The sequence below is a fragment of the Chiloscyllium plagiosum genome, unplaced genomic scaffold (assembly GCF_037043375.1).
Source record: "Chiloscyllium plagiosum isolate Xiang-an unplaced genomic scaffold, Cpla_swu_hap1 HiC_scaffold_45, whole genome shotgun sequence".
Lineage (NCBI taxonomy): Eukaryota > Metazoa > Chordata > Chondrichthyes > Orectolobiformes > Hemiscylliidae > Chiloscyllium > Chiloscyllium plagiosum.
Window position 1 is genome coordinate 17,658,302 of NW_028270183.1, and position 15,458 is coordinate 17,673,759.

Consider the following 15,458-nt stretch of genomic DNA (forward strand, 5'->3'; position numbering starts at 1 on the left):
TATCCCATCTCGACTCCTCTGTTTTCATTCTGCTCCATAATTTTATTTCATTTATTTTTTTTTTTTTTTTTCCACTGTTCTGTACCACTTATTTCTTTATTGTCTCTCCTTCTCTAGCTCCCTACTCTCTCATCACCTTTTTCCTCTTCCCCCTTTGCTACCCTTCTCTTCTGTTTTCCATTTTGCCTCTGCTTCACCCATCCACCCCCCACCCCCCACATATTTTGTCACATAGCACTGGCTTCAGCCTTGGTCATTCACAGCTCCTAATCTCCCTATAATCTCTCTATGCACTGTCATTATCATCTCTTTATTGCTACCTTTGCTTCTGGAGCCATGACCCACCTTCTCTCAGCCTAGTATAAATACCTCCCTATTTCTCCCTTTTTTTAGCTGGGACAAAGGGTCAGTTAGACTTGAAACATCAGCTCTTTTCTCTCCTTACAAATGCTGCCAGACCTGCTGAGATTTTCCAGCACTTTCTCTTTTGGTTTCAGATTCCAGCATCTGCAGTAATTTGCTTTTATTAAGGTTTGGGCTACCTTCTTGAAACGTTTTGAGGGGGTCTGGCTTGGTTTATTAAACCATGAATGAATTTTTTAAAAATTACAGTAGTATATTGCATACTCCATCAGGAACACCCCCAAAATGATTTATCCATAATTAGACTGAGCATACTATGATATGCTGGTAAAAACATGAGGAAGAATTTTCTAGAAAAATATCAAGCACAGGATAACTGAAAAGCATGGTGTGCAAAAAATGGTAGACACAATAGAAAACTGAAAATGGATGAAATGAAAAGAGAGTATGGATTGGAACATCAGCATGTGATAGCATAGTCAAGCTGATGTAGTCATATGCATGGAATGATTTGTGTTGGACAATGTCTTGAACAAAACTGTCACCATGTCCTGTCCCACTATCAGGACATTCCCAGCAGTGGTGACATAGTGAACACTCATGAGAGAGCTGACCTGGGAGTCCTCAACATTGTCTCCAAACACCATGACATCTCATAGTCAAAAACTACATGGCACAGATTTAAGGTGAGAAGGGAAAGATTTAAAAGATACATAAGGGGCAGCTTTTTCACAGGGGTGGTGCATGTATAGAATGAGCTGTCAGAGGAAGTGATGGAGGCTGGTACAAATACAACATTTAAAAGGCAACTGGATGGGTGCACGAATTGGAAGTTTTAGAAGGATATGGGCCAAATGCTGGCAAATGCGACTAGGTTTATATCTGGTCAGCAAGGACTGGTTGGATGAAAGGATTTATTTCTGTACTGTACATCTCTATGACTCTAAATGGATCTTCAGTGTAGAAAGATAATAGACAAAGGAAATTTCATTGCTGTATATAAAAAGTTCAACAATATAAACTATAGATTTTTAATAGATACAGATAAAGCAAAAGGAGATTATTAGTTTAAAATGTAGTGGACAGGAAAGAATCAGAACATATCAGTGGAAATCACAGACTTGTTACAGTTGTGACAATGCTGTAGCTTTAAGAGGTGATTTTTGTGTTTTTTTTGAAGAGGGATTTTAAGACAGAGATGCCGACTAGTCTACCAGAACAACTAAAGTAAAAAGCTTATGAGGCCTTGGGGTTTTTCAAAAGAGTTGAGGCAACAGAAGCAGCCAGAATGGGTGTGATTAAGCTCTTGTAGAACCAGGATTTTCAGTTTTCAGCAGTTGTTGCTGGAGTCTCAGCAAGGTTGGAAGCTGCTATAAATCTCTCCCGGTTGCTACACTCAGAATTTTCTTGATATTTTTCACCTTCTGGGCTGTGGAGTTAAATTTGAGACACTGGTTTTCTGAATTTACCTTTTGCCAATGGTGTGTTTATCGGATGGTACTATATTAAAACAGTTAGTTAGTAATAGTTACTGTCTCTATTGTTCTGTTAAGTTTTCCAATAGAGTTGTTATTCCAATTCCTTCTTTTGGTTGTTGTATTTTAACTATAATGGATGAAGGAAGTGTGTTTTGCTTTAAATCCAGTAGTTTGTCCACTTGAATTGCACCTGGAACACAACACCTTGCATTTACCTTTAAAGTAAGAAAAAGTTAGGGTCTGGACTATCTTCTGAATATTTTGAGGGGATTTGGTCTAGTTCATAATAAATTGCGAGCTCTTGTCAGGATCACAATCTCTAAATCCGGGTTGAGTTTAGGATTATTGGACTCAAAGACAAAAGTGGTAAGTGTTAGTGTCTTTTATTTTGGGCGTTGAAATTGGTTGGTTTAAGCAGTGTGTGCCAGGCTCTTTGAGTCACTAACACTTTCCTGGAGATGGAAGAGGTCAGTTCGAACGTTTTACAATAAGTGAGTAAGGTAAGGCTTTTGGAATTGGCAAACAAGATAGAAGAGGGATTTTAAGACAGAGATGCCGACTAGTCTACCAGAACAACTAAAGTAAAAAGCTTGTGTCTGTGAGGAAAGGGGAGATAGTTATGGCAATCACGCAGCATTTACAATTGCTAGGAATGCCATCAGAATCTTTGGAAATTGCTAAAAGTCAATTGAAACTGAAACAGTTTGAATATGAAAAGGAAATGAAATGGAATGAATTATGATTAAAAGCCAAGGAAAAGCAGAACGGGAAAGAGTTTGAACTTCAGAAGTTGGCAACTAGAGAGGCAAGTTGACTTAAAAGGGAGGAGATGAAGGCAGAAGTTAAGCTTAGTGAGTAGGATAGTGATGATGAACAAACCCATCGTAGCCAAAGGCCCAGTGGGAATTTGTTAAATATGCCCAAGTATTGCCTATTTTGGATGTACGTTTGCTCGCTGAGCTGGAAGGTTCATTTCAAGACGTTTTGTAACATCTTCAGTGGGTCTCAGGAGAAGCAATGCTGAAAATTCCTGCTTTCTATTTATATGTTTGGGCTTCTTTGGGCTGGTAATGTCATTTCCTGTGGTGAGGTTATTTCCTGTGGTGAAGTCACTTCCTGTTCCTTTTCTCAGGGAGTGGTAGATGGGGTCTAACTCGATATTTGTTGATAGAGTTCTGGTTGGGATGCCATGCCAACATTAGTTCAACGGGCCAACACACACTGCAGCACAGAGGAAATACGCAGAGCAGAGGAAAATCACCAATATCGTGTATTAAAAAAAAAGGGTACCCAATGAACACAGTCTGCCGATTTCTCAGCAACAAACCAAAACAAGCAGACAAAACATGTCCAGAAACTCTAGCCACTCTCCCCTACATCAAAGACATCTCGGAAATGAATGCCAGACTACTCGGTCCTCTTGGCATCATGGTAGCCCACAAACCACCAACACACTAAAACAACAGCTAATGAACTTGAAAGACCCTGTACAGACAACGAGCGAAACTAATGTCGTTTACAAAATACCATTCAAGGACGGCAACAAACACTACACTGGACAAACTAGTCACCAGAATACAGGAACACCAACTAGCCACAAAAAGTCATGGCCCTCTCTCACTAGTATCCTCACATACGGATGAGGAAGGGTACCACTTTGACTGGGACAACACATCCATCCTGGGACAAGCCAAACAAAGACACGCATGAGAATTCCTAGAAGCATGGCATTCCAACTGGAACTCTATTAACAAACACATCGAGTTAGACCCCCATCTACCACCCCCGAGAAAAGGAACAGGAAGTGACTTCACCACAAGAAATAACATCACCAGAGGAAATGACATCACCAGCGCAAAGTAACCCAATCATATAAACAGAAAACAGGAATTTTCAGCATTGCTTCACCTGAGGCCCACTGAAGATGTAGGGTAACAAAACGTCTGGAAATGAACCTTCCAGCTCAGCAAGCAAACCTACATCCAAAACCTCAACCTGAGCTACAATGTTCTCAAAACTCGATAAGTGTTCCCTATGGTTGAAGGGAAGGATGTAAGCCTTTTCATTTAAAGTGACTAAACAAATGAAAAGACTGGTGATCTTGTGAGTATTGGTGATCCAAGCAAAGTTAGTAGATAGAGCTAAAAAAGTATTTGAATCATTATCAGTATTTGGGGAGTATAACGAGGTGAAAAATGCCATCTTAAAGTACATATGAGCTAGTGCCAGTAGCCTAAAAGGAATTCAAAAATTCACTTCTGAAGTAGTGACAATTCACATGGTAGAACAGAGAGTTAAAACTGCAAGATTAGCTGCAGAAATAGCAGATGATTATGATTTTGTCCATAAATCAAAGTTTAGCTTCCAAAAACAATTTCAGTCTGGGACGGATAGGAATTGGGGAAAATAGAAATTGTCAGGTAGTAAGGGAAAAGGAAATCTCATTGAAGGTAGTAAACACCTCCACCTCCAAATAGACCCCACCACCAGGGATATATTTCCCTCCCCTCCCCTATCAGCGTTCCAAAAAGACCACTCCCTCCGTGAATCCCTTGTCAGGTCCACACCCCTCACCAACCCAACATCCACTCCCGGCACCTTCCCCTATAACCGCAAGAAATGCAAAACTTGCGCCCACACCCCCCCCCCCCCTTACTTCCCTCCAAGTACCCAAGGGATCCTTCCATATCCGCCACAAATTCACCTGCACCTCCACACAGATCATTTACTGCATCCGCTGCACCCGATGTGGCCTCCTCTATATTGGGGAGACAGGCCGCCTACTTGCGGAACGTTTCAGAGAACACCTCTGGGACACCCGGACCAACCAACACAACCACCCCGTGGCTCAACATTTCAACTCCCCCTCCCACTCCACCAAGGACATGCAGGTCCTTGGACTCCTCCATCACCAGACCATAGCAACACGGCGACTGAGGGAAGAGCGCCTCATCTTCCGCCTACGAACCCTCCAACCACAAGGGATGAACTCAGATTTCTCCAGTTTCCTCATTTCTCCTCCCCCACCTTGTCTCAGTCCCAACCCTCGAACTCAGCACCACCTTCCTAACTTGCAATCTTCTTCCTGACCTCTCCGCCCCCACCCCCACTCCGGCCTATCACCCTCACCTTAAGCTCCTTCCACCTATCGCATTTCCAACACCCCTCACCCAAGTCTCTCCTCCCTACCTTTTATCTTAGTCTGCTTGGCACACTTTCCTCATTCCTGAAGAAGGGCTCATGCCCGAAACGTCGATTCTCCTGCTCCTTGGATGCTGCCTGACCTGCTGTGCTTTTTCACTAAATTAATCTACCAAATTCAGTCCACGTGAATTAGGGCATGAGGTGAGAGGACAATTGAAATTAATTAAGGAGAAATTGGTGAGTCAGAGTTCAGAGACCACACATTTGGACTATGTGTCAAATTTTAGGGAAAGATTAATAGATCAGGTGAGTTGGCCCAACAGTATTTAAATGTAACAGAACATGTGTTGAAACAGGAAGTAGACAAGAAATCAAAAATTCTGAAAGTTTTCCAGTGGAGATAAAGTGCTAGTGTTAATTCCAAGGGTAGGTGAATCTTTAATGGGCCTTATAAAATCAAAAGAAAATTGAGTGATGTGAATTATTTGTTAAGAACACCAGATAGAAAGAAATCTTCTTGTGTGTCATGTGAATATATTCAAATATATTCACATGACAATATATTCACATGACAATATGTGAATATATATCGAACAATGAGGAAGTTCTCAAATTGGGATAAATTATTGAAATTATTTTAAAGAGTTATTATATCACATTTGGAGATATGTGGGAATAAGCTGGGAAGTACTAATCTAATTGTGCATTATGTCAAGATAGGAAATGCTATTCCAATTAAGCAACATCCTTCTAGATTTAACCCTCTAAAGTTAGCATAGGTTCAAAAAGAGATTGAATGCAGGCTGAAAGACAACATAATTGAAGAGAGTTGCAACTAATAGACTTCACCCATAGTAATGGTGCCAAAACCAGATGGTACCCAATGATTATGTTTGGACTATCGCAGAGTCAATGCAGTTACAAAATCTGACTCATATCCTATTCCATGTTTGGAAGACTGTATTCAGAAGGTGGGACAACCAACTTATATTTCAAAGTAAACTTACTCAAAAGATACTGGCACATAACTTTATCTGAAACAGCAAAGACAATTTTGGCTTTTGTGACACCGAATGGATGTACCCGTCATACTATTTGGTATGGAAAATGCACCAGCCACTTTGACACAATTGTGTGGTGTACATCGGCCATCTGGAGATTTTTTAGTCACATCTGGAAGGTACATTTGCAGCATCTATCGGAATTTTTTGATTGACGTTGGGAGGCAAGTTTGTTGATAAACCTAGCTAAGTGAGTTTGCAAAATTCCAAGTCATGTTTCTCGGCCATGTCACTGAACATGTAGAGATAGCCCAGGGGATTTGAAAACAAAGGTTATTCGAGAGTTGCACGTATCATCAACAAAGAGGGAAGTACTACGATTCCTCGGATTGAATGGTTTTTATCTGAAGTTTATACCAAATTTTAGCAGTACGGCTGTTCCACTACTGACTTATTGAAAAGTACAGAAAATTTCAATGGTTATAGGAATATCAGAAGGCATTTGACAGCCTGAAAGCTGTGTTAACCACTGTCCCTGTGTTAGCCACACCTAATTACACAAAGCCATTCAAGGTGGCTACTGATGCGAGTCGTACAATGTTGGTCCTGTGCTCGTGCAAGAAGCTAATGAAAAATAGAAAGACCTATTAGGTATTTTTGCAGAAAACTGAAAAATCATCAACAGAAATATTCCACGGTTGAGAATGAGTCCTTGAGTTTGGTATCAGCATTGCAACATTTCAACCTTTATATTGCCAGTCATGTGTCTGAGACAATTGTAAATACTGATCCTAACCCCTTAAAGGTTCTGGAGAAAGTTAAGAACAGAAATTCCAGACTGTTTAGTTGAAGCTTATTATTACACCTATTCAATCTGAAAATTATACACGTGGCAGGAAAAGATCATGCAATTGCCAATGCGTTGTTACAACTTTGATGTAGAAAGCCAGAGGCATTTAGCAGCGGGGAGGAAAAAGGACTGAAATAGACAGTAGTAGTGGACTCAGTGATTAGCACTGCTGAATCACAGCACCAGGGACTCTGATCCAATTCCAGCTTCAGGTGATTGTTTGTGGGGAGTTTGCACGTTCTCCATGTGTCTGTATGGGTTTCCTCCTCTCCTCCGGTTTCCTCCCACTATCCAAAGATGTGCAGATTAAATGAATTGGCCATGTTAAATTGCCCATAGCATCCAGGGATATGCAGGCTAAGTGGATTAGCCATGGGAAATGCAGGGTTATGGGGGTTGGAATGCTCTTTGTAGGGTTGGTGTGGACTTGATGGGTCAAATGGCCGGCTTCCACACTACAAAGATTCTATCCTATTCTAGTGAGTCAATGTAATATATATGAATTGTGTGAAATAGTGTAGGATTAAAGGGTTTTTTTAAAAAATGAAGCAATCTTTGGATATTGATGGTTCATTTTCTTTTAAAGGAAGGGGGAAGGTGTGACAATACTGAAACTTTAAGAATAATTTATCCTGTTTTTCTTTTGAAGAGAGGTTTTAAGGCAGAGATGCCGAGCAGTTTACCAGAGCCACTAGAGAAAAGAGCTCGTAAGTCCATGAGGTTTTCCTTAAAAGTTCATCTTGGGCCAGTGATTCTCAGGTGTCTGTGGGAATGCCTTATTTTGCTAGCAAAGCTTTGAGGGTATCACTGAAGCAATGTCCACCTGAGGCTTGCCTGTCATTTCGAAGCTGGGAGTACAGCACCTCGTTGGATGTCTTGTGTCAGTCATGTGGGCAACATACCCAGCCCATGGTAGCTAATCAAAGGTGGTGAGTGCCTCGATGCTGGGGATGTTAGCCTTGTCGCTGACTCTGGTGTTGGTGCGTCTTTCTTTCCAGCGGATTCACAGGATCTTGTGGAGGCAGCATTGATGGTACTGCTCTGGTGCTTTCAGGTGTCTGCTGCAGACAGTCCATTTCTCCGAGTCATGTAAGAGGGCGGGAACCACAGCTCTGTAAACCATGACACTGGTGTTGAATCTGATGTTGTTGTGGTCATAACATAGCGCAGGAGAAGGCCATTCTGCCCATATCTACATTGGCTGTCTGAGTGAACATGACTTAGTACTTTTTTTCCATGTACCCTTATGCACAATTTCTATTCAAATAATTTTCTAATACTCTCTTGGATGCCTTGATTGAACCTACCTTCACATCGCATCTGCAGTTTCTTTTGTCTCCACCACACATTCGAGGCCATGTGGCCACATTTGAACTGTTTGTGGTGTGAAAACTGTTTATCACACTTGCTTCATTTGTTAATCATTTTGAATCTCTGCCCCTTGTTCTTGATCCTTTGTTCTTGATCCTTGTTCTTGAGCTGGAACTCCCCATCTACTTTGTCCAGCTTCCTCATGACTTTGAAAAAGAGAAGGCTCATCAAATCTCCTGGTAGTCTTCTGCTCTCCAAGAAGAAAAGTCCCATTTTCTCAAATCCCTAGCTTAAATTTCTCATCCTCGGAACTAGTTTTGTCAATCTCTTCTTCATCCTCCCTTCAGCATTTCATTCACGACTTAGACAATATTCCAGCTGAGGTATAACTCGTGATATACACAAGTTCAGCACGATCTCCTTGCTCTTATACTGTATGCCCCTACTAATTAAGCCCTGGGAACTGTACGCCTTATTAACTCTCCATCGTTCTTCCATCTTTAATGACTTGTGTATATAAATATGTTGTCTCTCCATGTTCTTCCACTAAAATTTCACACTTTTCTGCAATGAACCACATCTGCCACCTCTCTGTCCTTTTGAAATTACATACTGTCCTCCTCACAGTTTATAATCCTTCTAAATCTTTTCATCTCCAAACTTCAAAGTTATCCACTGTACTCCAAGATCTAAATCATTAATTCATGTCAGGAAAAGCAACAGATCCAATTCAGATCCCTTGAGAACTCCACTACAAATCTTTTTCCAGCCTTAAAAATATCTATTAACTCTGTTGCCTTTTATACAGCTAACTTTATACCCACATTGCTACTTTTCCTTGTATTTCACGAGCTATCACTTTTCCCATAACTCTGTTGTATAGCACTATATTGAATACCTTTTGGAAATCCATGTATATATCATCAGCATCACCCTCAGCAAGCCTCTATCTCAAATAATTGTTTCTAGAACCTACCACCAAAGTTTTCTTTTAGGTTACTTACAGTGTGGGAACAGGCCCAACAAGTCCACACCGTCCCGCCAAAGCGCAACCCACCCAGACCCATTCCCCTACATTTATCCCTTCACCTAACACTACGGGCAATTTAGCATGGCCAATTCACCTCACTTGCCCATTTTTGCACTGTGGGAGGAAACTGGAGCACCCGGAGGAAAGCCACACAGACACGGGGAGAATGTGCAAACTCCACGCAGTCAGTCGCCTGAAGCAGGAATTGAACCCGGGTCTCTGGCGCTGTGAGGCAGCAGTGCCACCCACTGTGCCCCCGTGCCGCCCATATATACTGACTCATCTGTAATTGTGAGGGTTATCCCTAACAAGGGTTCAATTTTTGAAATTTTAAGCAATATCTAAGTTAAGGAAACTCACACCAGGTTTCATCATTAAACAATTAGCAAAATGGATTAATTATTAATAATATGAAAACTTAAACTATACAACTATTAACCATTTTACCACTAGGATCTTGAATTTTGTGACAAACGAAGGACAGACACCCAAATTAGAATCTAACACAACGTTCTCTTTATTAGTAACTCTTTACATTTTAGTAAGGACATAATCAATACATTATCTAACTCATAGACTGTTTGACTAGAATCTAGGTACTACCTATACATGCTAAACTGATCAGGTTCATTTTGATGAATCTATTCTTTAAATTCTGAACTCAGGGTCTTCTTTTCACAATAGTTGGTCTTGACGTGCCTTGTTTTAGGTTTTTTCCCACTCTTCCAGACTGTCTGATGTTGTCCATCCATTGCCCAGGACCCTCATCGTTCTGAGCTTACTTGTCAAAGGGTCATGTAAACATGAGACATCTGCTTCTATTGTTGTTAGCACTGGGTATTTGCTTTGGTCAGCAGTCTACCTTCACTCATTGTTTTAGACTACCCTGACTAAATGACTTCATGAAGTTAGCACAAGTTCCCATCATGCACATTGAGCTTCAACTGTTAGCCATTGGGCCTTAGTTACCCATACAATCACACAATCTTTAAATTCCAACGCATTCATTCATACAGAAAAACAGAAGAAATAGACCATTGTGCAGAAATTTCAACAGTTGAAAACATAGATGGGAAAGAATCAATTGTGTGGATCAAGAGTCCAAAGCACAAGATTGGAACAAGGTAACTTCCTCAGAGTTCTTTTGGTCTATGGCATTTTTAGCACATTATTTTTGACTGCTGCAATCCTCAAGCTTGTAGTTGGTCACCTAGTCCTAGGTTTTTGCTTGTGTTAGAAGTTATTTTCTACCTCTTTAAGTGCTATTTCTTTTCCATTCACAAGAGTGTGAGGCAGAGAGAGAGATAGAGAGAGAGAACCCCAATACAACTACACTGAAGCGTTTGCACTGCTGTGTAGTTTCCCGGATGTTTTTCTCTGTGTCCTTCCCCCCAGTTGGTAGTCTACACAAAACACTGAGCAATGTAATTGCACCCTTTTTTATTCCTTACATTTCGTCAAATTTATTCTGTCCTTGAACCTTCTGGGACCTCCTCTTTCTCCAGCATGCAATGCTCCCCTTAAACAATACTGACACCCCTCTTCCTTTTCTATCTTTTATGAAGAGACCTTGTAACCAGGAATATTTCTTGAGCCAGGTCTCTGTTATCACATCATTTTTTTGCACATAGCAATCTATGCTTGTAACTCACTAATCTTATTTACTGTATTCCATACATATACAGGCATATACTATAGCTCTGATTCAGATTCCCATTATCTGAAAATCCTGGGTATATCATTCAAAAGGGCCAGGATATGCTCTAAAAACTAGGAGTGTATCACTAAGATGATTCCTGAAGAAGGGCGTATGCCCGAAACGTCAATCCTCCTGCTCCTTGGATGCTGCCTGACCTGCTGCGCTTTTCCAGCAACACATTTTTCAGCTCTGATCTCCAGCATCTGCAATCCTCACTTTCTCCTCACTAAGATGAGCCAGAAATTGGGTATGTCAGAGTGCCACTCCCTCTCCATTCATCATCAGGTTTGAGATGCTCTCAGTGTTGTTGTACATGGAGCAGGTTTGCCCATTTCCCACCCTGCACTGCAGCAGTCACATGATATATCTTCTATTTCATCTGAAGGTCAAAGACAGATCATATCTATAGGACACAATGTACAAATCCCTGGATGAAGGGGGTAAGAATGTACATCGTGTGTGGTTGCATCAAGCTGAGTGTCGACCCCTGGTACACAAACACGAAATATCAATACAGAACCAAGGTTTTGCCTGGCAAAGGATGGGTCTGGCTATATTTTCTTGGAATCTAGCAAGTAGTTGCGCTGTGCCGATTAACATGTCCCTAGTAGAAACATTTTTATAGAAAAACATTTTTGATCATCAGAGGTCAGCACACAACATCCTCAGAGCCCTGCTGGAAAAGGAGACAGATGATTCTTTTGGATGGTTCCCTAAGCAGACTGTCAAAGTCATTTGGCAGAATGCCCAATCACCAGAACTTTCTAACAAGCATCAAGACATAGCTTGGCTGATGGTGCAAAGTGCACTCCCCATTAGATCAATCACGCACGCCTGCACTCTGCGTCATCATATACTACCCTTGATAGAGCTGCAGTGGTAAAGAGACTGTCACATCTCCTTCAGGAATGTTCCTTTACAAAAAGTCTGGAGAGACAGGGGTTTTTGTTGAGGTTCTTCCTGAACATCTCCATGCAGCTCTGTGTTATATGGATGTTCCTGAGGATGCACGCCAAGACAAACATCAACTGCAGTGGGTGAACCATCTACTCAGTAAAGATGCTCTTTGGTCTAGATGAAACTTCTTGGTATTCCAGTGCAAAGGATTGTCTTCAATTGAGTGTTGCAAACTTGCACATTCCAAGGTCCATGACGAGATACTGAGGGACGCTCTGGGCAACCACGCCAAGACGTCATAGGGAAAAAAATCACTGTCTAAGTTTTTTTTGCCATGATATTCTGTTATCACAACATCATTTTTGCAGAATATCTGGGGTAAAATTGAATTGAGTATATAATTCTTGTTACATTTAGTAAATACTCCATTTTTGCACTTGGAAAGAGGCACATAGAGTACAAAATGCTCAACTGAGCAATGTGGTAATTTTATTACATTTTCTGTAATGTCCAATTTGAACTGTTTTGTAATGTATTTAAATATTTTATGAATGAAGTACATTTTTGCAAAATGATCTAATTTGTCTGATAAAAAAAAGTCACCCACTCATAATTTCAGATGTCATGAGTGTGGTGCTGTAAAAGCACAACAGAATTTAACACTCCTGATGAAGGGCTTATGCCCGAAACATCGATTCTCCTGCTCCTCAGATGCTGCCCGACCTGCTGTGCTTTTCCAGCACCACGCTCTCGACTTTGATCTCCAGCATCTGCAGTCCTCACTTTCTCACAATTTCAGATGTGCAGCATTTGCAGTATTTTGTTTTTATTTTAATTAGTAATTTGCCTTGTTTACTATTTGTCCCTTTCCCCACCAGTGGTAGCACCTTCAGTTCTACTGTTTGGGAATCTTGTCTTTTTTTCTTACAATCGTTAAGCAATATTTCAGAGCTTATTTTTGCTGGTGACCTTTCTTAAGTCTCCCACTATGAGTTGACATCATGCCTTTTGTTTCAGTAATATTTTCCTCTGCAAACCTCATTTTCTATATTAAAGGTGCTATGTATTGCATGTTGTTTTTTAAGTTATTCACTGTATGCAATTTTGATATGATTTCTGTCTATAAGACTACAGTAATTAAACCTCGTTTTAAAAGTAATACTGTGAATATTAGATATATGTGACATGTTCTGAGAATATGAGGTGCTATTTAAACGTGTTTTCTTTATGATTTTTAAGTCTCAATTCTGCAATGACTAAGGTGAGAAACTCAACATATTATGCAAAATTAAGTATCATTGTATGCTATCATTGTACGCTAGAACTCGATACAATGTTTCTTCAAAATATGATTAACTTACTGAACTAGTCCTTCATATAAGAAACTGAACAATGTGTGCTAGCAGAATATTTTCCAATTGGAAACTTGCCAACTGGAGCCACTTTTCCTCATTTGTGACCCAACAACTTTAAAGCCAATTTAAACATTTATAGAGATTTTTCCATAATAAGTAGAGGTCCCAAAAATGCTTTACTAGATGTAAGTTTGCTTGCTGAGCTGCAAGGTTTGTTTTCAGATGTTTCGTCACCATACTAGGTAACACAATCAGTGAGCCTGATTGTGGTATTTCCCACTTTTTATTTGTGTTTAGGTATCCTTGAGTTCATGATGTCATTTCCTGTGGTGATGTCATTTCCAGTTCTTTTTCTCAGGGGTTGGTAAATGGGATCCAAGTTAATGTGTTTGTTGATAGAATTTAATCAACATTGGACAAACAGGCAGAAAACTAGTCATCAGGATACATGAACATCAACTAGCCACAAAAAGACATGACCCACTCTCACTAGTAGCTTTACATATACATGAGGAAGGACACCACTCTGACTAGGACAACACATCTATCCTTGGACAAACCAAACAGAGATGCACGCAAGAATTCCTAGAAGCATGGCACTCCAACCAGAACTCTATCAACAAGCACATCGACTTACATCCAGAACCTCAACCTGAGCTACAAATCTTCTCAAAACTTGCTAAATGCTTTACTAGCAATTAAGTCCTTTTGATATGCGGACTCTCTTATAATGTGGGAAACACAGCAGCCAATTTCAGTACAGCAGCTCCTCCAAATTGCAATGATAATGACCAGGTAATCTGCAATTATTCTGTTTACTCAGGGATAAATATTGGCCAAGAGACTGCAGATGATTCGCTGCTCTTCTGCACCATAGGAACTTTTACATCCACCTGATGGCCAGATTATTCAATTGATAAAAAAGCTTAATTACATTCTAAATGAAGGGTTCTGACCCGAAACGTCGACTTTCCTGCTCGTTGGAGGATGTCTGACCTGCTATGCTTTTCCAGCTACACGTTTTATCGACTCTGACTTCCAGTATCTGCAGTTCTTACTAACTCTTAATTATACAGTACCCTTGTAAAAGTTTTTTTCTCATAATTTTACCTGCAGTGCTCCTCCAAACATTGAGACCAAAACCATGAGAAGGGTCAGATATTCTGCAAACACATCCCACCAGGGTTTCAGGATTTTGAATGCTGGGTCTTGTTCTCCAAAATACGATAGCTCTGTGACTGGAATCATTTCTACTGAGATAAAAAGAAATAACATGTTGATACAATCACAGCAGAAATCAATAATGTGATTATTATTTATCAAGAATCCTAAGATTGCTAAATGAATGATGCCAAAAGATTCATAGTTTAACGAAAGATTTTTAATACACAAAACTAATGTCATGATTCTGCTGTTAAATAGTCAGCTACGTTAAAACATAATAAAAATACTATTATTTGTACTTCAAATCAAATGTTTTAACTTTATGTTTCATCAAGACTTACATCCCAAAACTCTCAATTCAAAATACAATAATCAAATTGCACCAAGGTGGGACAGTGGTTAGCACTGCGCCTCACAGTGCCAGAGACCCGGGTTCAATTCCCGCCTCAAGCAACTGTCTGTGTGGAGTTTGCGCATTCTCCCTGTGTCTGCGTGGGTTTCCTCCGGGTGCTCCGGTTTCCTCCCACAGTCCAAAAATGTGCAGGTTAGGTGAATTGGCCATGCTAAATTGCCCGTAGTGTTAGATGTAGGGGAATGGGTCTGGATGGGTTGCTCTTTAGAGGGTTGGTGTGGGCTTGTTGGACAGAAGGGCCTGTTTCCACACTGTAAGTAATCTAATCTAAATCCAAATGGATGTGCCAACAAATGCATGTTAAATGGAATTTTGAGATTTGCGCATGATATAATTAGTTGTGCTGTCAATGTAAAGGAGCATGTTTTCTGTGGTTTTGTGCTGTAGTGTGAAATTTTGGTGCATCTTTTGATGACTCTTTAAGGTCTTTGCAACTTCAGCTCGGGAAGCATATAGGCAAGCCAGTGGGCAAACATTCATCAGACTCTCCAGGGTCATCAGCCCCCCCCACCCCGTTTTAAGAATATATTGGATCTACTTCTTCCTCAAATCTAAATTCTCATGTGTAGCATACACTATCATCTATATCCAAACTTTCTATGGTTGTCTCTTCTTGAGTTACCATGTCCACTCCCAGAGGAAAACACCTCAGTATCTGGTTGGTTGAGGTCACTCTGCTCATCATTCTCAGTGTCTTGTGCAGTCATAGCCCTTTTGTAGCAGACTTTTTGTACACCATATTTCACTCACACAA

The 15,458-nt window shown here is 40.5% G+C and overlaps 1 protein-coding gene across 1 annotated transcript in view; it reads right to left on the reverse strand.

Annotated features, from left to right (window-relative positions):
* Positions 1-14,376, reverse strand: part of LOC122552445 (volume-regulated anion channel subunit LRRC8C-like) — a 36,956-nt gene extending 22,580 nt beyond the window's left edge. Inside the window, exon 1 of the mRNA XM_043695175.2 lies at positions 14,239-14,376. Within this exon, the coding sequence (XP_043551110.1) occupies positions 14,239-14,376 (138 nt within the window). The remainder of the gene's footprint in view (positions 1-14,238) is intronic.
* Between the last annotated feature and the right edge of the window lie 1,082 nt (positions 14,377-15,458).